This window comes from Dipodomys spectabilis, unplaced genomic scaffold, assembly GCF_019054845.1.
Source record: "Dipodomys spectabilis isolate Male_0828 unplaced genomic scaffold, ASM1905484v1 ptg000178l, whole genome shotgun sequence".
In the NCBI taxonomy this organism is placed as follows: domain Eukaryota; kingdom Metazoa; phylum Chordata; class Mammalia; order Rodentia; family Heteromyidae; genus Dipodomys; species Dipodomys spectabilis.
Genome location: NW_024870855.1, coordinates 10,532,855 through 10,560,571, shown reverse-complemented (window position 1 = coordinate 10,560,571; position 27,717 = coordinate 10,532,855). Strand labels below are relative to the sequence as shown.

The following is a 27,717-nucleotide window of genomic DNA, read 5'->3' as shown; positions in this document are numbered from 1 at the left end:
CAAAAGGTTCTGCAGAAAAGCTTACTAAGTGTGTGGGGTGGTTGCGTGACAGTGATTGTCCCTCTCCCAGCACTCCATGAAAGCAGAAGGAGACTAACTAGGGGAGAGCCAGGCTGTGCTCTCCCAGCACCCCCAGGAGAGCAGAAGGGGACTAACTAGGGAAGCACCAAGCTGCAGCAAATACGACATTTGTAAGTAAGGGCATCTGTAAATACAACAGCTGTAAGGAAGGATGGATGCTGAAAAACAACCCTTCTATTAACACCAGACAGAGAACAAAAGAGAAATACCACAATAAAAAATGGAGTTTCCAAGAACAGAGGTTTATATGCATACATATCCATATACTTTATTCAAGAATTTTGGATCTATCTCTTTTTATTACAAGAAGACACAAAATGCCTGAAGGTATATAAAACAGTTAATACTAACTTTAAGCACTTTTACAAATGCCAAACTTTTAGGAAATGGAAACTATGGGTTTGTTTGCAAACATTAATATTACTGTCAGGGTACCTGGTGTTTGATTCAACTACATATTAGAATTATGGTGGCTGAAAATGACGGAACCCTAATTAATAACCCGTAGCAAGAGTGTATTATAATAAATGCCATATGATCTTTATCTAAGTGCTGTTGCTATAACTTTCTGTTTATTGAAACTTTTAGGTAGCAGAACTGACCTACTTCAGGAAAGAATAAACATTTAATCTTTGAGCTCAAGTTTGCAAGCTTAAAGCTCTTTATTTCTGCCATTCTGAAAGTACCTTTGGTTACATCTAACTTCTAAAACATCTTATAGGCAATTAATATAATTTAAGGTCATTCCTGCCATCACAACACTCATGGTTTTTTTGTTCCTGTATCAAAGCAATAAGGGTCAAGAGGCAGCTCCTTTTCCACATCAGAGAGAATACCCAAACTTATCAACTACTATCAAACCACTGCAAGTTGTTCTACCACTAGGAAATGAAGGTGCATCATTTTCCTTTATCCTGAAAATGAACAGTGTTCTGCTTGCAAATGCTAAATGGACAAACATTCAGGCTTAATTCATAGCACACAGATGCCACCAGGATTTGGTCCTCATGACCCACTTTCATGAGTTCTAAGATGAAGTCAGAAAACACCATACCAAGCTACAAGTACACAACTGCTAGAGGAGACACCTGCTTGAGGTGTCAGTAGAAAACTTGGTGTGTTCCATAAATTCTGGCAAACAGTGTGTGGACACGTGTAGCGAGCAAGGCACAAAGTGGAGCTTTCACTGCTTAGAGGGCCTGGCCTTTAGGCTACATGGTTTTTGCAAGAGCCTCTAACCAGTAGCCAGAACAGATCCTACTTGCTCTAACCCTTTTCCAGATATGAGAAGAGAAGAATTCGTATCACCTAGCCTGCAGAAGATTTTCTGCATCCTTATACACGATCAGTGTTAGCACCACATCAGAGATGGAACTGAGGTAAAGGTAAGCTCTTGGGTAGCTCCAGGCAGAAGCTGAAGTCTCACTATCTTGATTAGTGTTTACAACAGCATTCTTTTCATTCATTACAGTAAGTTTGCAAGAAGAAATATTGGATTCCAAGTACCCAGGTACACACCAAAACCAACCAATTTGAATGTTGGGTATATAAAAGCTGATATAACAAAACAAAATTCTCCATTTTTTCATTCAAATTATGTTACTGATTGATGAAGTGAAATATTTGGATAAAATACACTGAGATGAACCACGAGGCTGGTTTATCCATTGGAATGCCCAGAATGTTCTATTCCACCACAGCCTACTTCTACCCACCTACCCTCAAAAAAGCCAAGAAGCCTTTCTCTTCCTTCCTCAGACATCTTGATTTGAGTAGATAAGTATCTCAGGAACTCATGCTTATCTTTTGTGTAAAAGAATGAAGAGGGGAAAACTTAAACCTTTGGGTAAAAATATAAAGAGGTAAAATTAAAATATATCTGAGCAAATGAAAACAGTTCAATTAAGAATTAACTGGACAAAAAGGAGCTTGTCAGCAGGCTGCAGGTATAGCTCAGAGACAGCACACACGCCTGCTTCTGAGCAGAAGCCACACCCTTGGCTTGATCCCTACCACAACAATTCCATACAAAGCCAGGCACAATTTCCTAATTAGTTCCTATGAGGTGAAACAGTAAAGTAGAAAATGAGAGACTTAATGAAAATTTTTCAAATTGCTTTTGCCTCTTTCTTTAGCATACAAGAGAAATAAGAGCACTTAGATATAGCTAGCTTTTTGGAGTGTCACAAAACTAATTTTTGAAAGGAGAACAATTTTTACCAATGTTTATGAGGAAAAAATATAACCTTGGAGTGTGCAGAACGCTGCTAGGAACTGGGCTGCTCCAGCAGGAGCTAGCCTTAGTGCTTAGAAGTTCATCACTCCATTCCCCCAGGAAGCCTCAAGGAAAGTAAGCGGGAGGATTTCATCTGACTTAGAGATGAAAACACGAGGAACTTCCCCTGTGGCCTATAGAAATAGTTAAGGGAAATGGTTTAAGTTTGTACTTAACTTAAAATTTCAGCTGCATACTGACGACCATCCTTGAGAAAACTCAAGCAAACAGTCGTTCTTCTTTTATGAATTGGTGGTACCAACTCCATCTCGCTGGTGGCATACACGGAGTGTGACTGGGCAGGGTCTGCAAGAACAGAGGTTGCTAGATGAGGGCTTTCAGTTCTGTGTCAGTCAGTTCATTCACTTCCATGATCTTCTCCAAGTGCTCCATGTACCGGCTGTGGTCCTGCAGGAAGTGAGGGACGCGCATTTTGTTGGTAACTGCCAGTCCTCTCAAGCGATCCACATCTTCATAGGAAACCTGCAAAGGGGAGTCATTTTAAAGCACAACTACAAGGCACACTTTTGTGTGCCTGCAGTATGTCTTCCTTCTCCATGGAATCATCTTTATTTTCTATGCATTTCACACACACACACACACACACACACACACACACACACCACGCATACAACCATTTTGTGCTTTGTTTTGTTGAGGCAAAGTCTCCCCATGTAGCTCAGGCTAGCCTCCAACTATGCAGCCAATGATGGCCTCAAACTCTTGTCTAAACCTTTAAATTAAGGTAGGTACACTGGGGGTTTTCAAAACATAATGACATTGTATGCTTATCTGACTACATTATGGTATAGATATTATTTATTAGTTCTTGGGTAGGGAGTGGGAAGACTGAGACAGGATCTCACTATGTAACTTGGGCTGGCCTTGAATTCATGTTTTCCCTGCCTCAGCTTCCCAAGTGCTAGAATTACAGGCTTGCATCACCACATCAGGCTCTAAACATAACTTTATATACACTGTGAGATTAAAATAATTGTGTGAGGGGCTGGGAAGGTGGCTCAGTGGCAGAGCGCTTGCCTTGCATGCATGAGGCCCTGGGTTCGATTCCTCAGCACCAAATAAGCAAAAAGAAAAAAAAAGCCGGAAGTGGTGCTGTGGCTCAAGTGGTAGAGCGCTAGCCTTGAGCTGAAGAGCTGAGGGACAGCGCCCAGGCCCAGAGTTCAGGCCCCACGACTGGACCCAAAAAAAAATAAAATAGTAATTGTATGACCCTTTATTGTGGTAGTCTGGCATAGAACCCGGTATAACTCTAACTGTAGGAAAAAGGAAACAAGGCTCTTATCTAAAGAGAATGGAGATACAAATATGAAATGGGGGTACATGTGAAAAATTCCTGTAGAGACTTGCTTGAATTGGAATGCCCTTAAGATTCATTAAAAATATAATCTGCTTGGGGCTGGGAAGGTGGCTCAGTGGTAGAGCGCTTGCCTTGCATGCATGAGGCCCTGGGTTCGATTCCTCAGCACCACATAAACAGAAAAAGCTGGAAGTGGCGCTGTGGCTCAAGTGGTAGAGCACTAGCCTTGAGCTGAAGAGCTGAGGGGCAGCGCCCAGGCCCAGAGTTCAGGCCCCACGACTGGACCAAAAAAAAAAAAATATATATATATATATATATATATAATCTGCTCATTGAAACTGTCTAGAAGCAATCGCACTTAAGTATCAAGACATGTTCAGATATTATTTTCTAAATAACATTTCTCACTAAAAGGAACTGGAGTTTCATTGAAGGGCTAATCTCAGATTCCTAGACCATCACCCCACAGATTACTCACTAATATATCAGAGGAAGCATGTTTTTACAATGGGATCTGCGGTCCACTGATTTGACCAGGAGATCACTTCTGGCATCACTAACGATGGTGGCAAAGGGCATGTGTTTCCTGTGGAAACATGCCTCACTTCTGCAGAGTTCTGGACAAAAAGGGGTTAACTGAATCAACTGAGGAGAAAGCAACCTGAGAATCACCACAGAAGCTTTCAAGACAACCATTTTATCTCTTAAATATGTCTTTAAAAAAGAATAGGGTAGAATATACAAAAGAAGCAAAAAATCACATAGTACATTATAAATACATTAAAAACAATAGCAAGGAAGATAAAACCACCCCTATTTGGGGGTTCATTTCACTTAGCATCATCTTATATGGTCATACATAGCTTTTGACCTTTTCTGCTTTTTCTAGACATATACTAGTTATTGCAAATAAGGGAAACCATGGGACCTATGTTTCTTTGGGCCTGGCTTACTTCACTTAATATAATTTTTTCCAAGTCTTTCCATTTCCTAACAAATGGGGCAATGTCATTCTTAATGATGGAGGCATAGAATTCCATTGTGTGTGTGTGTGTGTGTGTGTGTGTGTGTGTGTGTGTGTGTGTGTGTGTGTGTGTGTGTGTGTGTGTGTGTGTGTGTGTATCTCACTGTATTTGATTCCAGTGCCCTGCATCTTGTATATACATTTTTATAATTTGGGGAGGGGAAGGGAAATAACAAAAAGCTGAAATAAGGACACAGGATGACCCACAGTAACAATGAGATGTACAAGACACTATGTTGAAAACAAACTTTACAACTCTGGGGGTGGGGGAGGGAGGAGTCAGGGAGGTGGGGAGGAAAGGGATGGCAGGGGAAAAACAAAGGAGGAGGTAACAATGCTCAATAGGAAATGTACTCATTACCTTACTCATGTAACTGTAACCCCTCTGTACAGTATCTTTACAATAAAACAATACAAAAAAAGAATAGGGTAGGGAACTGTTTCATATTAACAGACATAAAGATTATTTTTAAAATGCATAAATTTGATTTGATCCAGGATCACAGAAAACAAAGAGCTCTCAAGGATATTTTGGAAACAATTTGGGAAATTTGAAGAGGACTGTCTGTGATTTTTTTTCCATTAAATTATTGTTACTGTGAAGGTGATATACAGAGGGGTTACAGTTGGATTTTTTTCTTATTCCTATTGTACTTTATTTTTAGTTTTTGGGTGTCAGTGCTGCATGTTCAATGTTTCACGTTCAATCAGTGATGAGTTTAAGACACTGTGCAGTCATGCCAGAGAACACCTGATTCTTAGGGAGAAGTGTTGTAGGGGAAAGTGGTGCAGCTGTACCTTGACTGTGAAATGCTTATTAGGGAAGATAAATGTAAAAATAAAATGATACACACTGCCCAAATTTCCATTTCTCTCCTTATCTCTTATGACTCCAAAGACACTCTGCCCTGTACCTATGACGGAAGCGTGCTTTCTCTCCCTTCTGCGACCACCCAGGGAAGCTTGGTGGAGCAGCAGTGGGATATACGAGTCTCACTTACTCCTCAACCAGGCTACAGCAATGCTGGTCTGGGGTCAGGGGTCTCGAGCCATTCTTCTCACTCACCTTCCCCAGGGCAGTCAGCAGGTAGAAGTCTATAGAGCGCCTGTATCGGAGGATCTGGAGGGTTCCATCCAAGTACACTTGGTCTTTATTGAAACATCCTGAGGGAAAGAACAAGGTTTACTTTCAGATGTTTAAAAAAACTACCAAGAAATTAGGTACTAATCTGCTCTCTTTTCTGCAGAAACAGTCCTATAGCTAATAACTTCTAATTTCCCAAAATATATTTGCATTTAAATTATCTTCATGAAATCATTCCTGATAAAAATGTCTACTATAAAAAATCAGACACATCCAGTATTCTATATGGATACCGAGCCAGGCCTGTAATCCTAGCTGCTCAGCTCAGGAGGAAAAGTCCATGAAACAATTCAACTTAAAAAATGGAGGGGGGGGGGCTGGGAGGGTGGCTCAGTGGTAGAGCACATGCCTTGCATGCCAGAGGCCCTGGGTTCGATTCCTCAGCACCAAATAAGCAAAAAGAAAAAAAAAGCCGGAAGTGGTGCTGTGGCTCAAGTGGTAGAGTGCTAGCCTTGAGCTGAAGAGCTGAGGGACAGCGCCCAGGCCCAGAGTTCAGGCCCCACGACCAGACCCAAAAAAAAAAAAAAAATGGACAGGGGCTGACGATGTGGCTTAGTGGTAGAGTACTTGCTTAGCATGCATGAAGCTTAACTCTACCAGTCATCAGGTAAATTCAAGCAAAACTACCTCTCTACATCCTCTGGGGATGATGATGATGATGATGATTATGATGATGATGATGATGATGATGATGATGATGATGACACTAGCTTCAAAGATAGCTGAAACCAGTGAAAAACTGGAAATAGCCAGGCATTGGCAAGGAGGTGGGCAAAGCTCTAGTGACTTTGGGAAAGTCTGGTAGTTTCTAAAAGGTTTGGTTACCATATTAGTCAAACAATTCCACTCTTAGATCTACGTCTCAGAGAAAGGAAAACATATCCACACACAGATTTGTGCAGTAATGCTCACAGAAGCATTACTCCTAACAGCCAAAAAGTGAAAACAGACCAAATATTTACCAGCTACCAGGTGTGGTGGCTATTCCAGCCATCCTAGTACTCCAGAGGCTGAGGCAAAGGGTCCTGAGTTATGTAGTGAAGCCTTGTCTCCAAAATCAAAGAAACAGAACACTGAGAGACTACCACTAGGAGGTCTAGTGCTGACCTCAAGTAACATAGGCTTTCACAGGTGAGCAAGTTCTCAGATTCAGGTATTCATGAGATAACCAGCCAGTGAGGTAGAGGACCTCTTTCCCTGAGCCCGCCCCTCCTTCTGCCCTGCTTCCCGGCCCCCTGCCGCACACCTACCAGGCTGGGAAGTGTCAGTCCATCCTCGCTTGGCTCGCACACAATAATCCCATCTGGTATTAGGGTCCTTGACAAACTTGCCAATATCTTTGAAGAGGTCACAAAATGACATTTGGCTGGCTTGATACACAGTGTAGTAGAGGAGGGCAGCCCTCCATAAAAACGGGTCTTTTCTAAACAGAACACTGTGGATGCTTGCCAATCCCTCCTCTGTAGGGTTGTTGGGCTTTAGCTCATGTTTTCTACGACCGACCCAATTACCCCATGGCTGCTGGAGGTTGTTGATTCCTCGAAAATAATGTGTGCCTGTGAAGAAGAAGAGGCACCAGTCATGAGCTATTACACCTGAGTCTTACTCCTCCCCCAGAGAAAACACCTCAAGGTTCATGAAGGGTGAAGGGTGGACTCCTAGGATGACACTACTGGGAGGTGGGGGAAGTTTAAGAAGTGAAAAACATATCTAATGCAGAAGAGAGATGAATGCTCCCTTTGCTCTAATCCCTGCTAATTATGTCTTTGATTAAAATCAAATTAAAAAAGGAGGCCAGGATTAAAGGGCCCAGGGATATAGTTCAGTGGAAGAGCACTAACTTTGCACCCCCAAGGCTCTAGGATCAATTTGTAGCACCATAATTAATTAATTAATTTAGTCAGGTGCGGAAGCTCATTGCCTATAGCCTTAGCACTTGGGAGGAAAAAGCAGGAAAATCATGGGATGGAGTCTAGCCTAGGATGACCAATAAGACCCTATCTCAAAAAAAAAAAAACAAAAAAAACAAAACCCTGTCTCAAAAAAAACTCAGAGAGGGAGGGATGGGGGGGAAGGGAAAAGGAAGGAGGAAGGGGTAATGGGGAGAAAGAAGAAGGGAAAGAAGGGGAGGGGCAAATGGAGGAGTGAGATCTTGCAAAGGGGTCTTTAGGTAACTGAGGATATGTTCTTTTTTTTACTGTGAAAATACCGTACAGAGGGGTTACAATTACTTGGGCAAGATAATGAGTACATTTCTTATCAAGCATTGTTGCATCCTCCTTTGTTTCCCCTTCCCATCCCTTCCCATATCCCCCATTGCCCCCAACCCAATCCCCCCCCCCACCAAAGTTGTAAAGTTCGTTTTTTGACAAAACGACTTGTACATCTCATTGTTACAATGGGTCCACCTGTATTCCTAGTTAAACAATTTGTTTTTTTCCCTTCCCCTCCACAAATTATACCAACATCAAATACAGTGAAAGCAGGGAGGATATGTTCTTGAGTGGGGCAGGGAGACCCCAGATCCTTCTTTCTCGCTTTGGGCTCGTTATTGAGTTATGGTTTTGGTTAGCCGCATGCTCCTACTGTGATGTGCTTCCACACCACAGGCCCAAAAGCAATGGGCAAACCCTTCATGGATGGAAATCTGCAAACCAGTGAGCAGACCAAGCTAGGTCTGGTGGTATGCATCTGTTCCCAGCTATGAAGGGAAGCTTAAGGAGGAGGACTGCTGAGCAAACAGGGCTGAGAGCAGGGCTCAAGAAGGAGAGTGGCCTGCCTAGCAAGGCCTAGGCCATGAGTTCAAACCTCAGAACTACCAAAATAAATCTACTCCACAAAGACATCTATTACCTTTGGTCCAGGTAACTTTTTTTTAAGCTATTCTAAAGAACATTTCTTTGGGGGTAATTCCTGACACTATAAATGAGCAAACAGAAAGGGCTGTCCCTACCTATCTCATGCCTCAGCATTCCTTCCAGCCAGTGCTCACGGGCCGTTGAAACATTGATGGTCAGAGTTGGACATCCATTTACTACTGTCATCGAGGCTCGTGAAAGTAGATCTTCAGTGAGATGTACTACAATCTAAGGAACAAGAGGGAACATGCACACAAAACAAAATGTAAAGGCACGGTGTGTGGGGGGGGGGGGAAGCTTTCACAAAAATCACTATGCACATAAATTAACACTTGTTCTTTTACAGCTACCTTGACTCTTTGGAGTCTCAATTTTTATCTTTGGTAATTCAAGAACCATTAACTGGATATTGGATTGAAGAAAACAGATGGTTGTGCTGAGGAAGACAGCTTAAAACTGTATTTCTGCCATCTTTCAAATAAAATTCCTAGATCTAATGATGGAAAAAGAGAGGAAAAGAGAAGGGCATGGAAACAGAATTCTGCACCATGCCAGTGCCAAGGCTCTGAGACTGACTTCTAAGAATGATTACTAATAAAAACAGGCCACTGGAGCAACTTCTTCATCAACTTCCTTGCCTTCCCTTCCTTTTCCTTCCCTCCCCCCTTCCATCCCTCCCTTCCTTTTTTCCTTCCCCTCCTCACTCTTTCTCTCCTTTCCACTTCCCCTCTCACTTTTCCCCTTTGACTCTCCCTCTTTCCCTTCCTTCCTTTCCCCTCCCCTCCCTCTTCTTCTTCCTTTTTTTTTTTTACTTTCCGATACAGTCTTGCAATGTCAGCTAAGCTGGCCTCAAACTCATTATCTTCCTCCCTCAGCCTCCCAAGATCTGGGATTTTAGGCACAAATCACAGCATCTGACTTAATTACTGACAATTTTCATAAAGTAATTCACATAATCCCCCAAGCTGTATAGGAGTGGCAATAAGCCAAGTCAAAAGATAAGAAAAAAAAAAACCTGAACATATCAAGATTATTCAAGTACAAGGAGACCTCAGAGTGTCTTATAAGAAATGTGGTGACTAACTGAATGAGTACACCAGGGTTCGGAAAATGCCAGCTGTGGGGCAAAGCCTGTACGACATGGCAGAGTGAAAAGGACACAGCAGGCTCCAGGTTCATGCGTGTGAGCGCGCATACCCTACCTCTCCCAAGCAGCCCTCCTTCAGCATGTACTTCCTAACGTGACTCCAGATCCGAGGCTTAGACAGCAAGCTACCACCCGTGGCTTGTTCAAATTTCTCATAGCTTCCATACTTCTGTAAAGTCAGCTCCATAATACGAATGGACTGTTAGAGAGAAAGACATAATGAGAGTAAATGGCCTCGTATTACTTTGTGATGTACAGATATGTAATAAGCTAGTAGTGATCTTATTCATCAAGACTTAGACTAGTTTTATTGTTAACAAAATGGATTGCAACTCAAGTAATGTATTTTCTAAGCTTCCAAATTTTGCTTTATGTGGTTTTATTTTATATTTTTTGGCAGTACTGGGGTTTAAACTCAGGACCTTGCTCAATGGGCAGGCACTCTACCACCTGAGCCACCCCTTCAGTCTCAGCATCATCAAACATTTTTCTTTTCTTTTCTTTTTCTGTCAGTCGTGGGCACTGTTCCTCAGCTCTTCAGCTCAAGGTGAGCACTCTACCACTTGAGCCACAGCACCACTTCCGGTTTTCTAGTGGTTTATTGGAGATAAGTGTCTCACAGACTTTCCTGCCCAGGCTGGCTTTGAACCGTGATCCTTACAGTCTCCTGAGTAGCTAGGATTACAGGCGTTAGTCACCGGTGCCTGGCTAGCATCAACCATTTCTATTCAGTTTCACAAATCTGGCGCTGGTCTACCATAATTGGTTCAGCAGACTCAAGAGGTCTTGTGTCACTATTCATAATTTCTATTTGGAAAAAGAAATCACTTCAGTCTTCTGTGACAATCTGCAAAAGTCACTGGCCTGGCTCTCCTCACAGAAAATAGTCTCAACATGGCTGACACCAGATTTTTCCCTCAGGGCAGGTGATCTCTACACTTCATTCTTCAGAAACTGTCACAGCACAGGAATAAGAAAGTTGGGGTCTTTTTCTCCAAACAGACAGATACAGAATGGAAGATTAAAAATACCAGGCAATAAATACAAATCTTAGCGTGTATGGAAAAAGCACACAGAAAGGATAAGTATCTTATACAGGTTGCAAAAAGGACAAGAAAATCGTGTGTGTGTGTGTGTGTGTGTGTGTGTGTGTGTGTGTGTGTGTGTGTGTGTGTGTGTGTGTGTGTGTGTTAAGTCTGTAATTTCTGGACTGCTACTTATAAAGAAAAAAAAAAGCAAGTTAATGCTATAGAGTTAGGCAACCTGAGGTGAGCTGACTACACAGGAATGACCTCAGGCATCCTGGGAGAGGTGGGGCGTGAGAGTGAACCCAGGACCTACTGTACACAGGCTTCGCATTTTCCTAATCCCAAGGCCTGACCAGTCTCCTCCTCTGTAAACCAGAGTGACAATAGTAGATCTATTCCATGACTAAGAAGAAGGTGTCTAGGACCTGATATCATCATTACTGTGTTACCATTCTTTATCAATACCACCCCTGTGAATAACATGCCTGACATAAAATTTAAAGAAAAACTGCATATTATAAATGATAATTCAACACATGTATCTCCACTGGAAAAATAAACATTACTGATAGGCATGTATCAAAATTATTTTAACAAGGCCGGGTGCCAGTGGCTCAGGCCTGTAATCTTAGCTATTCAGGAGGCAGAGATATGAGGATCCCAGTTCAAAGCCAGCCTGGGCACGAACGTCCATGAGACTCTTATCTCCAATAAACCGCCAGAAAACCAGAAGTGGCGCAGTGGCTCAAGTGGTAGAGTGCTAGCCTTGAGCTGAAGAGCTGAGGGACAGCGCCCAGGCCCAGAGTTCAAGCCCCATGTCTGACCAAATAAAACAACTATTATAGCAAAAAAATGGCTTTAATAGGCTTTACCTGGCTTCTGCTCCCAACACTAACACACATCTGTCTGTGTATGTCTTTGCTTCTCTGTCTCTGGTATTGGGCATTGAGCTTAGGACTTCATACATGTTAGATAAGTGCTCTATAACCTGATCTCTATCTTCATCTTTTTTTTGCTTGTATTCTGTTTTAGAGTCTTCCTAGCTTTGCCACCCTCCTTCCTCTGCCTCCCAAGCATCTAGGATTGGCAACATATCCAAAGTCCAAAACTATTTTTGAAATGTGGACCAATCAAATGTGGACCAAAGGCCAGTAGCATGGAAGCAAAGAGTAGAGATTTTCTATAGGTTTTTAGGTAGAGTATACTACTGGTAGAAGAAGACCTGGCATACCTCATGAGGTTAGCTCATTGAGCAGTTAGCCATGTCCCACATCCATGAAGTCCATCCCAGATTTCCCCATCCATACCATACACATTGTTTACTTTCAATGTTAACAATACTACACATAATGTACATGTCTTCTTTATGTTGTTTTGTTTTTTTCATTAGCTTCTCGCACCAGAAATGGAGCATCTTAATTTGTACATACCTATCCCCACTGCCCCAGTCCTGATGCTCTATGTGTGGGTCTGATTCTAAATCTTTGTGTCCATTTCAGCATTTGGCCAACTCCTGCATTACCATGTTGGGAAGTGCAATAAGAGAATGTGTTCTTGACTTCCAAAATACATATTATCAAGTAAGATAACATTTCTTGCTAAAAAAAAAAAAAATCAGATGAAAGTTGTGGTGGTGCAAGCTTGTAACCACAGCACTAGGGAGGCCGAGGTAGGAGGATGGTGACTGTAAAGCTAACCTGGACTACAGAATAAGACCTTGTCTCAAAAACCCCAAATCAAAAGGCCTCAATGAGATACTATTCCATGCCCAGCAGGATGGCTGTAGAAAAAATAAAAATAAGACTATATTAGGAGGACGTGTGGAACCTGTGTCCACTGCTGGTAGGAAAGTGGTGAGTTACTCTAGGCCACGGTGAAGCTGATCCTCCAAGGTTAAACATGGAGTTGTCATAGTTCCAGAAAACCCACCACTAGGAATGAGCCAAGGTAGGTAACTAGAACAAATGCCAACACAGAAATGTGCATCAAATGTTCATAGCAGTATTATTCACAACAGGAAATGGGTGTTAATAACCCAAATGTCCTACTGCTGATAAGTACATTTTCATTTACATATAGGATATTATCATTCAGCAATAGAAAGTATTGATGCATGCAACAACATGTATAATGTTTCCAGAAGTCAGTCATGTAAGACCACAAGACGATCTATTTAGGGTTCCATTTATATTAATTGTCCAGAATACAGAGAGTAAATCATGTTTGTCTAGGGTTGGGAGATTGGCAAAAAAATGGGAGTGCTTACCAATAGGTACAGAACTTCTGGAGGCGATGGCATCCTGGAATTAGATAATGATTATCACATAACTAAATGCTATAGTTTGAATATGGAATGTCCTCTCCCAGGCTCATTTGTCCTCAGCAGGGGGTGCTATTTTGGGAGATGTTGAAAATTTTGGTTAGTGGAGCCTGTCTAGAGAAAGTAGGTCTTGGAGATGTGTGCTTGGGGCTGGCATGCGATGGGCTCTTCCTGCTTCTGCACTGCTACCTGGCCATCATGATCATCTGCCACAACTAACAACCCACAGAAGATGAGCCAGCTGACCATGAACTGAAACGTCTGAACTATGAGCCAACCTATATCTTTTTCCTCCTTGAACTGTTTGTCTCAGCTGTTTGTTACAGTGAGAAAAAGCTGACACACTAGACATAGTAAAACCCAGTGGAGGGCTGGGAATGTGGCTTAGTGGTAGAGTACTTACCCAGCATGCATGAAGCCCTGGGTTCGAGTCCCCAGTACTACATAAACAGGAAGAGTTGGAAGTGGCACTATGGCTCAAGTGGTAGAGTTCTAGCCTCGAGCAAAGAAGCTCAGGGATTGTGTCCAGGCCCTGGGTTCAAGGCCCAGGACTGGCAAAAAAAAAACAACCAGTGGACTGAACACTTTAAGTGAGTGAATTGTATGGCATATGAATTAGTTCTTGTGTATGTGTATGCGTGTGTGAGCGTGTATATGCCTGCCTGTCTTGGGACTTGAACTCAGGGCCTGAGAGCACTGTTCCTGAGTTTTTGTGCTCAAGGCTAGCATTCTACCACTTGAGCCACAGCTCCACTTGCAGCATTTTGTAGATGATTGGAGATAAGCATCTTATGTACTTTTCTACTCAGGCTGGCTTCAAACTGTAATCCTCACATATCAACCTTCTGAGTATGTATGATTGTACGAATGAGCCACAGGCATCTGGCATCTTAATAAAGAACAATCAAATATAGTACATTCAAACCATTAATCCACAAAATGAATGTTTTCTCTACATAAGATGCTCAGCACTGTCTTGGATAATACAACCTTGCTGAACAATCTCAGTACTCTGCTAAATGGTTTACTTTCAGTTTACTAGCAGATTTGTTTATTCTTCAGTAATTTGGAAATCTGACCACCAATTGCAAGCCACTTCAATAGTCAAGTGCTACAACTATCTCCTTTCTTAACTGTGGTTTTCTCTCAATGGGGACACTGATAGCGGGATGACATGGTATACTATACTAAGTCCGAAGACCTGGTTTCCTATTAGGGCCCCACCATTTACTGGCTGTGGGACCATTGGCATATCATTTAACCTTTCTTCCTTTAGTCCCTTACCAGCTATATCTTGCCTTTGCCCATTCATCTTTCTTGGTTTAGCTCCTTTCTGGCTCTGTCTCACCCTTGCCCCCTTCTTGGAGATGGAAGTCCTTGTTCCACTTACTACATTGGGCTACGAGTATAGTATGGGAGAGAAGAAATATGCCTTGCAATCAATGTACAATATGACTGTGCAGTATTAAGGTTTTGACAGGACACTTCTAGGATTTTTTAGAATTAGATAATCAATTTCTCTTTATACTTTTTATTTAAGGTTATGCTTTTCCAATCTTACTTTTTTTTTTTTGAGGGGTCTTGCTATGTAGCATGACCTGGCCTAGAACTCTTGATCTTCCTACCTCCACTTCCTGAGTACTATGTTTACGGATGCCCAGCACCACACCTGTCTAATCTCTTTCTTTCTTTATTTCTTTCTTTCTTTCTTTCTTTCTTTCTTTCTTTCTTTCTTTCTTTCTTGTTGGTCAAGGCTAGCGCTCTAGCACTTGAGCCACAGCGCCACTTCCAGTTTTCTGGTGGTTTATTGGAGATAAGAGTCTCAAAGACTTTCCTGCCTGGGCTGGCTTTGAACTGTGATCCTCAGATCTCAGCCTCCTTAGTAGCTAAGATTACAGGCATGAGCCACTGGCAGCTGGCTAGTCTTTTTCTTTAAGCCATTGTTTCACAAACTGTTTCAGGAAGGAAAAATGGTCTATATAATACCATTTTTTTAAAGGTTCCAAGCCCAAATGTTTTTGGAAAACATGAGCTTAAATGATATTAAAGACTACAAATCTTCATTGTGAGGATAATACATGTGGTGAATCTTGGAGATGTACACAAGAGTTCATTTTCCAGTCTGTCTATAGCCCCTTTTCTTAGACAGTGTCCTTCAGAACAGTCTAAGAAAGTTCATTGCAAATAAGCTGACAACACTCACATGCTATTTCTTTAAGATTTTACAATGAAAAGCAAAATTCCAAATACTAAAGAAGTTTTTTTTCTGTGGTAAATTTTGCTTTTTGATGGCAATAAAGATTTGTGACTGCTCTAGCTGATCATTAGGGATCCATTCAAGGCACTGTAGCCACAGAACAACAGGGCACTGACTGCAGCAGTGGTCAAATACCTTCTTCAGCTGCAAGCAGAATTCAACATGTAAAGCTCCTGGTTATAAGACCTCTAGGAAAAGCAACAAAAGAGCACCTTTATATTCTATTCAAAAAATAAATACAATGCTAGCCAAACAAAACATATATGCAGGCTAATCTTGATCCCTGGCACAAAGTTTAGGCCCACTGTTTATAAACTGTTTCACCAAATCTTAACACCCCAGAAAAAAGGACCATTTATTTATCTAGCATTCATAAATATATTCATTCATTCACCTTTATGATCACTTTTTATGTGTGAATAACTATTATGTATTTTGGAATCTAAGTTTCTCTCGTACCATTAAAATGGCAAAGATGACATGTAGCCATACTTCCTGGGAGTATACATAAGATACTGTGAGATCACAGTACATGGTGAATGGAAGTAAGGAACTAAAGGAACAGAGGGCAATCCAGGCAATGGAGATGATACTGTCAAAGCACACAGAAACCAGAGAATGTGAAATTCAGCCTTGTCTGAGAAAGTCAATCAGTGCCAGGAACTGTGCCAGATTTTGGAACAGTAAAGTAACACACACCCGTATCAAGGAGGTCAATGCAGTGAAGACAAACAAGAAACACAAACCTATAATAAAAGATTAATGCAATGACAGGTAGTAGAAAGTGCACCACTGAAAGATTCTAACAGCAAAAAGACCCTTACTAATAATCAAGTTTTCTATAACATAAACCACAGACCAGGATTAGATTATAATAAAAATAAACTAAAACATCTAAAAAATTATATTCTATATATGCAGAAAAAGGAAATAAACAGATCTCAAACAAAAGAGTACGTCTTCAATGAGTATCAAATCCCAACAAGGAAAGAAAATGTCCCTTGGAACCTATTCTTTCAGGCCCCTTCTGCATTCTCTGTTGTCAGGGCAGTGTGCAGTGTGGACACAGCAGGGTGTGTAAGTGCCATTGGACGACTGTAAACCACTGCATACCGATTGCTGACCAACAGATGGTTATTCAAGCTGTTTCCTAGGACAGACAGACCCACTTAGATAAGCATCTGAGGATGCACCTGGAACAGTTTTCAAAGGCAAATCCACAAAGCTTCCACTGAGTCATCAAGGTCAGACCTTCCTTTCCAAGGACATACAATCTGATTGGGGTATTTCCATCTGTAAGAAAACCTTTCTGGCCACTAAGTTAAGAAATGACTCTACTTTTCCAAACCAGTACACAATGTTTCTATGAAATACAGGAAACTTAAAAAAAAAATCCTTGGGCTGGGAAGGTGGCTCAGTGGTAGAGTGCTTGCCTTGCATGCTCGAGGCCCTGGGTTCAATTCCTCAGCACCACATAAGCAGAAAGAAAAAAGCCGGAAGTGGCGCTGTGGCTCAAGTGGTAGAGCGCTAGCCTTGAGCTGAAGAGCTGAGGGACAGCGCCCAGGCCCAGAGTTCAGGCCCCACGACTGGACCAAAAAAAAAAAAAGACTTAAAAAAAAAATCCTTATCACTTCAGGGTATCCGTAAGTTGGTAGTTTGCTCAACAGAAAATTGTACCACCCTCAGAAGGAGAGAGGGTATCTGGTATTGACAGTTTGAGCTCTGCAAAGATACAACACTATATATGTATTAATTCTAGTACAATTATAATCTTCCCTCAAAGAAATTGTATGTCAAGAAGGTCTACTGAGGGTATTTTACTTCCAGTTAAATTTTTTTGTCTTATTTAACTATTACAATAACCTCCTTTAGCAATTCTCTTTTGTTTTAGGATGTTTTTCTTTTGCTGTTGTTTGGTTTTGGGGGGCTTGAGGGGAGAAATCTTGCTATGCAGATAAGTCTAGCTTACCATCCTCCTGCATCCATTGCCCCAGTTCTGGCATTACAGGCATCAGCTATGTCCCTCCCCCACGGTATAACCTCTGCTTTCATTGTATTTGATGTTGGTATAATTTGTGGAGGGGAAGGGCAAAAACAAACCATTTAAATAGGGATACAGGTGGACCAATTGCAACAATGAGATGTACAAGTTGTTACGTGGAAAAACGAACTTTACAAATTTGGCGTGGTGGTGGGGCAGGGGAGATGGGAAGGGATGGGAAGGAGAAACAAAGGAGGAGGCAACAATGCTTGATAAGAAATGTACTCATTAACTTGCCCATGTAATTGTAACCCCTCTGTACAGTATTTTCACAATAAATATTTTTAAAAAAACAAAAACAAAAAAAACTTAAGCATTTTCTTTCTTTCTTTCTTTTTTGTTGGTCATAGGGCTTGAACTCTGGGCTTGGGCGCTGTACCTCAGCTCTTCAGCTCAAGGCCAGCACTCTACCACTTGAGCTACAGTGCCACTTCTGGTTTTCTGGTGGTTTATTGGAGGTAAGAGTTTCATGGACTTTCCTGCCCAGGCTGGCTTTGAACCTCGATCCTCATATCTCAGCCTCCTGAATAGCTAGGATTACAGGTGTGAGCCACCAGTGCCCGGCAAGTATTTTCTTTATTCTGTGTTACACATGTGAAAAGTAATAAAGCCTAATGTGCAATCACTATTTTAAAACTGACCATTCCCATCAAAAAACACAACTTTATATTACTAAATCTCGATCTGAGTCACAATCTTTTTAGCACAATCTCATCACAGTATTTTAAAAAGTAAATGAATGCTCATTGAAAGGTAAATAAGCCATAGAAAAGATTTCTTCTAACAAAAGAACCTAGGAAAATAAATGCATGCTTACAATCATTAATTTGTGTGTATGTGTACATATGTGTGTGAGTGTGTGTGCTAGTCCTGGGGCTTAAATGCAGTGCCTAGATGCTAACCATGAGGTTTTTTGTTTTCTGTTGGTCGTGGGGCTTGAACTCTCTGGGCTTGGGTGCTATCCCTCAGCTATTCAGCTCAAGGTGAGCACTCTACCGCTTGAGCCACAGCGCCACTTCTGGTTTTCTATTGGTTTATTGGAGATAAGAGTCTCATGGACTTTCCTGCCTGGGCTGGCTTTGAACCAAGATCCTCAGATCTCAGCCTTCTGAGTAGCTAGGATTAAAGGCGTGAGCCACTGGCGCCCGGCATCCATAAGTTTTTTTGCATAAGGTTAGTGCTCTACCACTTGAGCCACAACTCCACTTCCAGCTTTTCAGTAATTGGAGATAAGAGTCTCACAGACTTTCCTGCCCAGGCTGGCTTCAAACTGTGATCCTCAGAACTCAGCTTATAGGATTATAGTTGTGAACTGCCAATTGTTTTGAATCTTAAAATAAGTTATACAGAATGACTTTAAAAGACTGGTCAGATTCCATGACATTTACAATAACAGCAAAGAATCTGCTAGCACTAAGGTCAAGAAATTATACCATCAGCACCAAGCTAAACTAGGGAAGCCAGCACAGGCAAATGAAACAGTACTGTTTTACTTATCCTAGTAGTACATTTCAAGCATGGACAGAGCCAGCCTGAGGTAAATGGATTATGAAAGCCTGTTCAAAGTTCATGTACTCACATGAGCTATGCCTTTTTGATGTTGTATTTCTGTATTACAGGCAAGCACCAGCCAATTTGTCCTCAAATACCTAAGTGAAGTTTTTAAGTTTATTATGGCCCTGGAAAATATTTTTAAAAAAATGTGCTAAGGGTCTACATGGAACAAACTAGAACATATTATTCTTATCATTTATGTCATGATTTGCTAGTTCTGAAGGTATTTTTTTTTCATTACTAGGGTTTGAACATGCTTACCATCTACCACTTGAGCCACACCTCCAAACTTGTTTTATGCTGGTTATTTTGGAGAGGATGTCTACAGAACTCTTCTGCTAAGGCTGACCTCAAACTGAGATCTTTTAAAATCGTGGCCCCATGAATAGCTAGAATTAACAGGCATGAGTCACAGGCATCTGGCTTGAAACTAATTCTCTCTCTCCTCCCCCCCTTCCTCCCTCCTCCCTCTCTCTTCCTCTCTCCCTCCCTCTCTCTTCTCCCCCTCTGTCAGTCCTGGGGCTTGAATTCTGGGCCTGGGTGCTTGCTATCCTTGAGCTTTTGTGCTCAAGGCTAGCACTCTACCACTTGGGCAGCAGCTCCACTTCTTTTTTTGTGGTTAATTGGAGATAAGAGTCTCAGGGACTTTCCTGCTTGGGCTGGCTTTGCAACCACAATCCTCGGATCTCAGCCTCTTAAGTAGCTAGGATTATAGGCTTCAGCTACTGGTGCCCAGCTTTAATTCTCATTTTTGTTTCAAATATGTGATTATTTATTAGATATTAATAAATTTAGTGAAACATTAACAAGTTCATGGCCAAGAACCACATTTGAGTCCTCAAACTATCTACAGGAATATAACTAAGCAAATTGGGAATGAACTGTCTTGGAAGAACCATGGCTCACATGTTCCAACTAAAGAATTAAAAAATCAGCTACAAAACAGGAACAATATGGGCTACTCGATGGTCTTCTAGGGGCTTGATAATGGGTTACAACTCCCAAGCCAAAACTGTTAACCAGAGTCTGAGGCTCAGTCATAATAGAGTGGCTTCGGTGTATCCTTCCTTAACAGTCTCTATAGATTGTCATAGGTGCAAAGTAGTTTTGATGTAGGCATTGCCTCTCATCTGGAGATTCTGTATCACATATCTATATGACCTGACTGGGAGAGAGTTGTAACATAAGTAATTGGAAGATTTTCAAATGCCTTTTTTTTCTTAGAGTGTGGTGGATAATGGCTTTAGCTGCATATAATGAACTACTACTACTGAAGTGGCATTTTACCTGTTTGAGAAACCGGTTAGATGCATTGCCGTGCTTGGCTAACACATTTGGCAGAGCAGAATTGGCATATTCAAACTGAGGATTATAGGTATAATCCGACTTGAAGAACCTCAGTTTTTCTTTCTCTAAGTTGATTGGCTTTATAGCAGTCAATATACAAAATTTCTTTCCAGAAAAGTCGTCTCCTTTTTCAAAGCTTCTAGACAGCTGAGGCTGCAGCTGCTTTGGCTTTGGAAGGGGGATGGAATGGTGCTGCTTGACCTTGTTTTTGGCTTTAGGTGGCAGTCCTATGCTGCTTCCTGTAAGAGAGATAGCATGCATGAGTCTCACAGGACTGGACACAGAAGCAGTGATGCAAACACCAGGTTGCCTTTCCAGACAGTACCAAGTACCATCGCTTGTCACGGGCTCCTCGGCTTTCACCCTGTGAAGATCTTTGCTACAAGAGGAGCTAGGTGATTTGCCAGGCTTTCTGCATCGTTTGGAATAGATAGAGGAAGACCACTTTTGTAAATACTTTTTCTCCTCTTTGGTCTGTAGCAGGACGTTGTAACTACTAGTGCCAGTTGTGAAAATGTCCTTTAGAATTCCACAGGATAAAGGTGAAAAGTTTCTCTTGCTGTCAAGGATCAATGATTCTTCTGCACTTAGAACAGACTTCTTAGCAAGTTCTTGCTCAGGCCAGTGAAGTTTTTCTGTGTTAGTAAACAAAATCAAAACAAAAGAAATAACAAAGATACCAGATGAAGGAAATTGTTTATTATATTAAAGTATTCTGAATGTTCTGTAAGCTTTATAATTTTATAATAATCTCTAGGAATGGTGTTTCAAATACTAAAAGGACTAAAAAGACTAAACTTTGGTCATGCAAGACATGATTAGACCTCTGTTAAATTATTTATTACAATTATTTTATTTATCAAAATCCTCAGCTCCATTCAGGCATAGAGAAAGGAAGATGATGAGTTCAAGGCCAGCTTGGGCTACTCAGTGAGATCCTGTCTCAAAATTCAAGCCACAGGACTGGAACAAAAACAAACAAAAAACCAACAAAACAACAAAAACAAAAATAATAAAAATCCAGGCAAGCATTAGAAAGAATATTATGTATTTTCAGGGAAACGGATGGAACTAGAACAAATCATGTTAAGTGAGGCAAGCCAAGCTCAGAGATACTAACGGCACATGCCTTTTCTCATATGCAGAAGCTAAATCTAAAATACAATGGGACATTGTGTATACACACACACACACACACACACACACACACACACACACACTATAATAAACTATACAGGAATCTAGACATTCACACACAGTGAGACCAAAGGAAGATGCTTTTAGGAGAGGAACACAAAGGCACAACACCTATATGACTCTGATCATATAAAATATCTATTGAAATGAACTCCAGGAAATAGAAACAGAAGTTTTTTTAATGTGTTGCTTTTTGTTTTCTTTTCTTTTTATCTTATTTGTTCATTTATCTGTCTTTGGGAGGATAAAGTGGGTTACGTAAATGTAGTTACATAGGTTGAATAAATGCAGCAGTGTTACTCACTAGACACTATGTTAAAAATGAACTATACAACTTGTGGGTAGGAATGGGAAGGAAAACTGGGAGGGAAGGGTTGACACTATCTGAAAAGAAACATGCGCTTTACCTGACTTATGTAACTGTAACCCCTCTGTATATCACCTTTATAATAACAATTAAAATATTTTTTAAGCTAGACATGGTGAAGTGGCTCAAGCTTGTAATACTGCTTAGAAGGCAGGGATAGAAGGATCAAAGTTCAAGGCCAACTAAGCATAAAAGTCCATCACAACAAATTGGAAAGCACAATGGCATATGCCTGTTATCCTAGCCACAGGGAAAGCACTACATCAGGACACAATGGTGTGCACCTGTCATCCCCAGAGAGCCAAAGTAATACAAGTAGAAGCACCATAATAGGCCCCCAGGCTTAAAGTGAGATCCTGTCTTGAAAATAACCAGGGCAAAGAAAGGGCTGGGAAGTGTGGTTAACTTGATACAGCACTTGCCTAGCAAGCACCAGACTCTGAGTTTGGTATGGTACCATACCACCAGAAAATAAAATCCTCAGCTTCACATTATATAGGTACGAGATAATATACATAAGTAATCTGCATATCCCACTCTACCAAGGAATATAAATTTCAAAGAAAGAACAGATTTTAATATTATTAATATCAAAGTAACATGGCAGGTACCATGTTGATAGTCTTGGCATTTTATATACAGGTCACTCTTGAAGAATAATGCTCAAAAGCCATCTTTAGTATTCAGCAGATGATATGCTTATGATCAAGCCTGCTCTGTTCAGTAATGCTACTCACTAATAACTGATTGATTTTCTTAATAGTTCTAGGCTATAGGTTAAGGCTAAAGAAAAGTTTTTTCTTGGCAAGTCTGACAAAAACTGTGATTATAACACAGACCTATGGTAGATAAGGCATAGGTAAATATGGGCTTGTCTTTAGATCTCTCACACTTTAGGCCGGTTGAGAACTATGTGATCTACTATTGCTGAGGAACTACTATCAAGTTTGAGTGTACATTTGTAAATGTACATTGGCACACGGCTCTGATAGACATATATAAAGGACTCTGTAAAAACATATTGTTCCTGCCAACAGTCAGCTGTCTCTCTCCTATGAAGTGAGAATAATCCAAGCATGTATAACAAATGGTGACAGAGCAACAACCACCTACAGTTCAGAGACAGAAGAGCGCCAGAAAGGGACTCAGATGAAGTTCAGGCAAGGATTTCAGGGCATCCAGGTCACTTCTAAACTGCCTTTCCCCCTACTGACCTGGAGAAGCACCGAAGTCCCGCCAGTGGATGTCCAACGCCCACCTACAAATGTGTCATTCTCCATCGCCCCATTTGTTAGGAAATGGAAAGACTTGGAAGAAATTACATTAAGTGAAGTAAGCCAGGCCCAAACAAACATAGGACCCATGGTTTCCCTTATTTGCAAAACTAATATATGTCTAGGGCAAGCAGAAAAGGTCAAAAGCTATGTACACATGACCATATAAGATGATGTTAAGCAAAATGAACCCCAAGATAGGGACACAAGTGGTTTTTTTCTTTCTTGCTATTGTTTTTAATGTATTTATAATGTACAATGTGATTGTTTTGTTTCTTTGGTATGTTCTTCCCCCACGGTATAACCTGTTTTCACTGTATTTGATTCCAGTGCCCTGCATCTTGTATATACATTTTTCTAATTTGGGGAGAGGAGGGGAAATAACAAAATGATTAAATAAGCAGGTTGACCCATTATAACAATGATGTACAAGACACTATGCTGAAAACAACCTTTACAACTTCTGGGAGGGGTGGGGTGAAACGGTGGGAGGGAAGGGATGGTAGGAGAAAAAACAAAGGAGAAGGTAACAATGCTCAATAGGAAATGTACTCATTACTCATGTAACTGTAACCCCTCTGTACAGTATTTTTACAATAAAAAAATTAAAAATGTGTCATTCTCAAACCACTTGGGATAAACTGTTGCTCTATTTCTATGAGGAAAGTTCTGCATAAACACAGCAGAAAGCTCCTGGACCAGTGGTTCTCAACTGAGGGTGACACTGGGCAGTATCTAGACACCAGGCTGTCACTCTGGGAAGGGGCTACTGGCATGTTTGGCAGCAGCTGGGAACCATGCTAATATCCTTCACAAGACAGGTGCCACCATGCAAAGCTGCTCACCGTCAAATGTGATGGTGCTAAGGAACAGAAGCCCTGTTTTAAATGTTAGTTACTAAAGCCCAGAAGTCATAGTGTTAGGGTGAAGTAGCAGTCCCAGGTCAAAGGGAGAAAATAAACAACCCAAACACACATGACACCTAAATGTCCTGTTACCAATGTTTCCTTGGATAGCATGCCACATTAGAATCCTTTTGTCTGAAAAACAGTATTGATGAATAAACTCACAGGGGCTCAATGTTTCCTGTATGTGCAGGTTGAGAGAAGGAATAGCATTGTGCAAGGTCATACTGAAGATGGATTGTATGGCATTGCACAGGGTCATACTGAATGTGGATTGTACAAGGAGTACTTTGAAGATGTGGAAGATTCAATCATCCAAGAATAAGAGGTTCATTACATACTGGACAGTCCTGTTTCTCAGGGGCTGCAGGCTTAAGTGTCACCAAGTGATAGTCAAAACTAGACAGGCAAGACAAACAAGCAAAGAACATGGGGACCCAGGCTGTAACCCAGGTACCATGTCGACACCCCTAAAATTACACAAGTTTAGAAGATGAGAGTATAGTGAAAGACGACTAAAATGGACATGGAACGGGAGACAGCAAAAGAACTGAGATAAGAATAAGGGTAACACAGGCCTCTTAGAGAAGTAGCGTAAAGACAAGGACCAGCCAAAAGGTAGAAGAGGTGATTCAAACTCTTTCCTCACCTGACCTTCTGAAGAAAAAGGGGAAAAGTTACACCAAATCAAAACCAATGGAAATTGGTTTCTAAAAGTTGAATAGTCAATGTAAAAGAATTTGATCCTAGGATCAAATAGCCAAGATCTGCAAAAAGCAAAAGTGGAGCTGTGGCTGAAGTGGTAGAGCACCAGCCTTGAGCAAAATGGCCAAGCAGTAGTGCAAACTCTCAGTTCAATAAGTAGTATTTTTTTAAAAGCATTTGATCTTGAAGACTTATAATATTGTAATTACCAAAGAGCAGATCTTATTCTGTATTGTCATAAATCACAAGTAACCTCCAAATCCATCCTTTCCCCATCTCAAACAACCTCCACAGCCAGGATAATTTTTACCAGGTCCTAAAACAACCTGCACAGACCCTCACAGAGGAGAAGAGGCAGAGGGGAGCCTGACAGAACTTCTCCTCAAGCGCTGAGGCACTTCAGCTACCTTGCCAGTGCTCAGCTGGAAGCTGAGCTCCATCTGCTGACCAGAGAAGTTTCCTGGTACCAAAGCGGATGGTTCACAGGCCAACCTTGCCAAGTGCTACCCGTCCCCCGTGCGCCAGACATGTGGAGCATAGTCCTTCATGCAAGTCTCCCACATGGATTGTTTGTTTCTCAAGCATGCTTATCACATTTCCCTTGCATAATACTGAATACTATTAAATACTACTGTTTGTGACTAATGCATTTGAACATATAGAGAGAATAAAAAGCTCCTAAGATTCCCAGTTTCAAATACAACTTATTAAAGAACCCCCTACTCCTTTCCCTGAAAAATTATAAATTTTAAACCTAAGCAGTTTTCTTTGGAGCAAGTGTAATTCACTTTCCCCAAGAAAAGTAATAAGGCAATTTAAAATAATCATTTCTTACATTGGGGTAGACAATTAAGCACTATAATTTAACACATTTATCACTTTAGCCATCAGCAATCAGTTTCATTAAAAATCTGGGAGCAAATAAATTGTGACCAAAGAAATTATGTGCCTCATGGCAACATGCACTGGGGAAAAGTTAAATCATACTATTAAAATTAATTCTCAAAGGATACACTTGTTGTAAATAGACTGGAGTGGACACAATGAAGGCTTGGAAGAGGAAAAAAGATGCCAGTATTCATGCCACCCTCCTAACCATTCCAATTCCCTCTCTGTAACAGGAATCTAATCGTTAAACCCATCGGTGCCTCATGTTCTTCTGAAAGAATGGAGGCAAGGGGACACTGGTGGCTAAACCCGGTGTTTCACATCTGGAGAAAGGCCAGTTTTCACAGTAATTATGAGGTCCTTGGCTGGAAGGTAGATCACCAGAAACAAATCCTGGTGGAAAAACACTAGTCAACAAATTCTGGCCTAGAAACGAGCCAGGAGGAGGGGAGGGCAGTGGTTCTGAGGACTGAACCCAGGGTTCTGCTCGTGCTAAGCAGGTTCTCTACCCCCAGCCTAAAATGCAACTTCCAGGATTCACTAATCTTATAAAATCAGACATTCTACACCATAAAACTATACGTTGCTTAATTACAAAGAGAGGGAAAAATAAAATGTAATTTCCAAATAAGATAAGTCCCTTAATTTTATCAAGTGTTTCTCCCCTTAAGTATACTATTAACACTCAATAGGCCAGGCACCGGTGGCTCACACCTGTAATCCTGGCTACTCAAGAGGCTGAGATCTGAGGATTCAGCCCAGGCAGGAAAGTCCGTGAGACTTTCCAATGTGGCTCAAGCAGTAGAGTGCTCACCTTGAGCTGAAGAGCTGAGGGATAGCACCCAAGCTGAGAGTTCAAGCCCCACGACCGACAAAACAACAACAACAACAACAACAACAAAACACTCAAATGATATAAGGAGGAAGAATGAACAGATGCAATCATTGTATCCAGTATACATTATGTGGAAAATTAACTATGCAACTTTTGGGCAAGGGTGGGAAGGGAAAACTGGGGAAAAACAAAGGAAGGAGTGACATTATCCAAAAGAGAAATGTATGCATTACCTGAACTGTGAAATGATAATCCCTCTTTACAACACTCTTTAATAACAATAAAATTACACTTAAAAAACTCTCACATGATATAACATCTGTCATTATGGTACATTAATACAACAGAATACTACCACTGCAATGAAAAACAATGACCATTGCTGAATGTCAGATAGTGTTGAACAAAGTCAGATCAAAGAGAATGTGCTGTGTAATTCCATTCATATGAAGCTCAGAAATAACACAACTAGTTTATGGTATTAGAAATCAAAATATTGAGGGTTATCCAACTGGGAAGAGGTACAATTTGCCCAGTGGGTGCTACAGACATCCATCTTATGCTGGGCAATGGCTACGTATCTACAAATTCAATGCTAGCCTTCAGAAGATGGCTGTCTCCAGGATATTTGAACATATACCTTCGTTAAAAAGGCGATTCATTTCCAGATAGCACATTATTCTCACATCACAAACAGAAGGGGCCAGTAGAAAATCATAAATTAGCATGACCATGTATTCCAACTGACTTTGTCACTCAATAAGTGAAGTATGTCTTCTTTTTTTAAGTGGTATTTCAAATGTGCCTATATTATGTTTTGCTCAGAAAAATCTCTCTATTGTATAGCATCCTTCGTGTTCTCTACCAATCCCCGACAGGAGATTGCACAATATGTCTCAATTATTCACCCTCCAAACTAGGTGACTCCTAATGATTTTGTTTCCTCAGTGTTGGGGATCAAGCCAAAGCCTCACACCTACCAGGCAAGTGCTCTACCATTCCTCATGCCAAAGATCCTACTTTTCAATTTTCAAACAACAAATTTATAGTCAAGTAATATATGGTTTTCAGGGGCAGAAATTATTAACATATTTGACTGAGAAAAAATGAAAAAGTCAGTACTGTGAGTAAACTAACACATAATGTTGATAT

General features: G+C 41.0%; 1 protein-coding gene across 4 annotated transcripts in view; it reads right to left on the bottom strand.

Moving 5' to 3' along the window:
* Nucleotides 1–306: 306 nt before the first annotated feature.
* Kiaa0895 (KIAA0895 ortholog) overlaps nucleotides 307–27,717 on the bottom strand; it is a 30,575-nt gene continuing 3,164 nt past the window's right edge. The window contains exons 2-8 of one of the 4 annotated variants that reach the window (XM_042695146.1): nucleotides 20,727–21,029; nucleotides 20,335–20,633; nucleotides 9,903–10,046; nucleotides 8,796–8,928; nucleotides 7,093–7,398; nucleotides 5,765–5,862; nucleotides 307–2,839 (exon numbers count right to left, since the gene is read on the bottom strand). In XM_042695146.1, the coding sequence (XP_042551080.1) occupies nucleotides 2,681–2,839; nucleotides 5,765–5,862; nucleotides 7,093–7,398; nucleotides 8,796–8,928; nucleotides 9,903–10,046; nucleotides 20,335–20,633; nucleotides 20,727–21,029 (1,442 nt within the window). In that variant the 3' untranslated portion in view covers nucleotides 307–2,680. Of the gene's footprint in view, nucleotides 2,840–5,764; nucleotides 5,863–7,092; nucleotides 7,399–8,795; nucleotides 8,929–9,902; nucleotides 10,047–20,334; nucleotides 21,030–27,717 lie in introns of all 4 variants that reach the window. The other 3 variants (XM_042695145.1, XM_042695147.1, XM_042695148.1) reach the window with 3 other exon arrangements.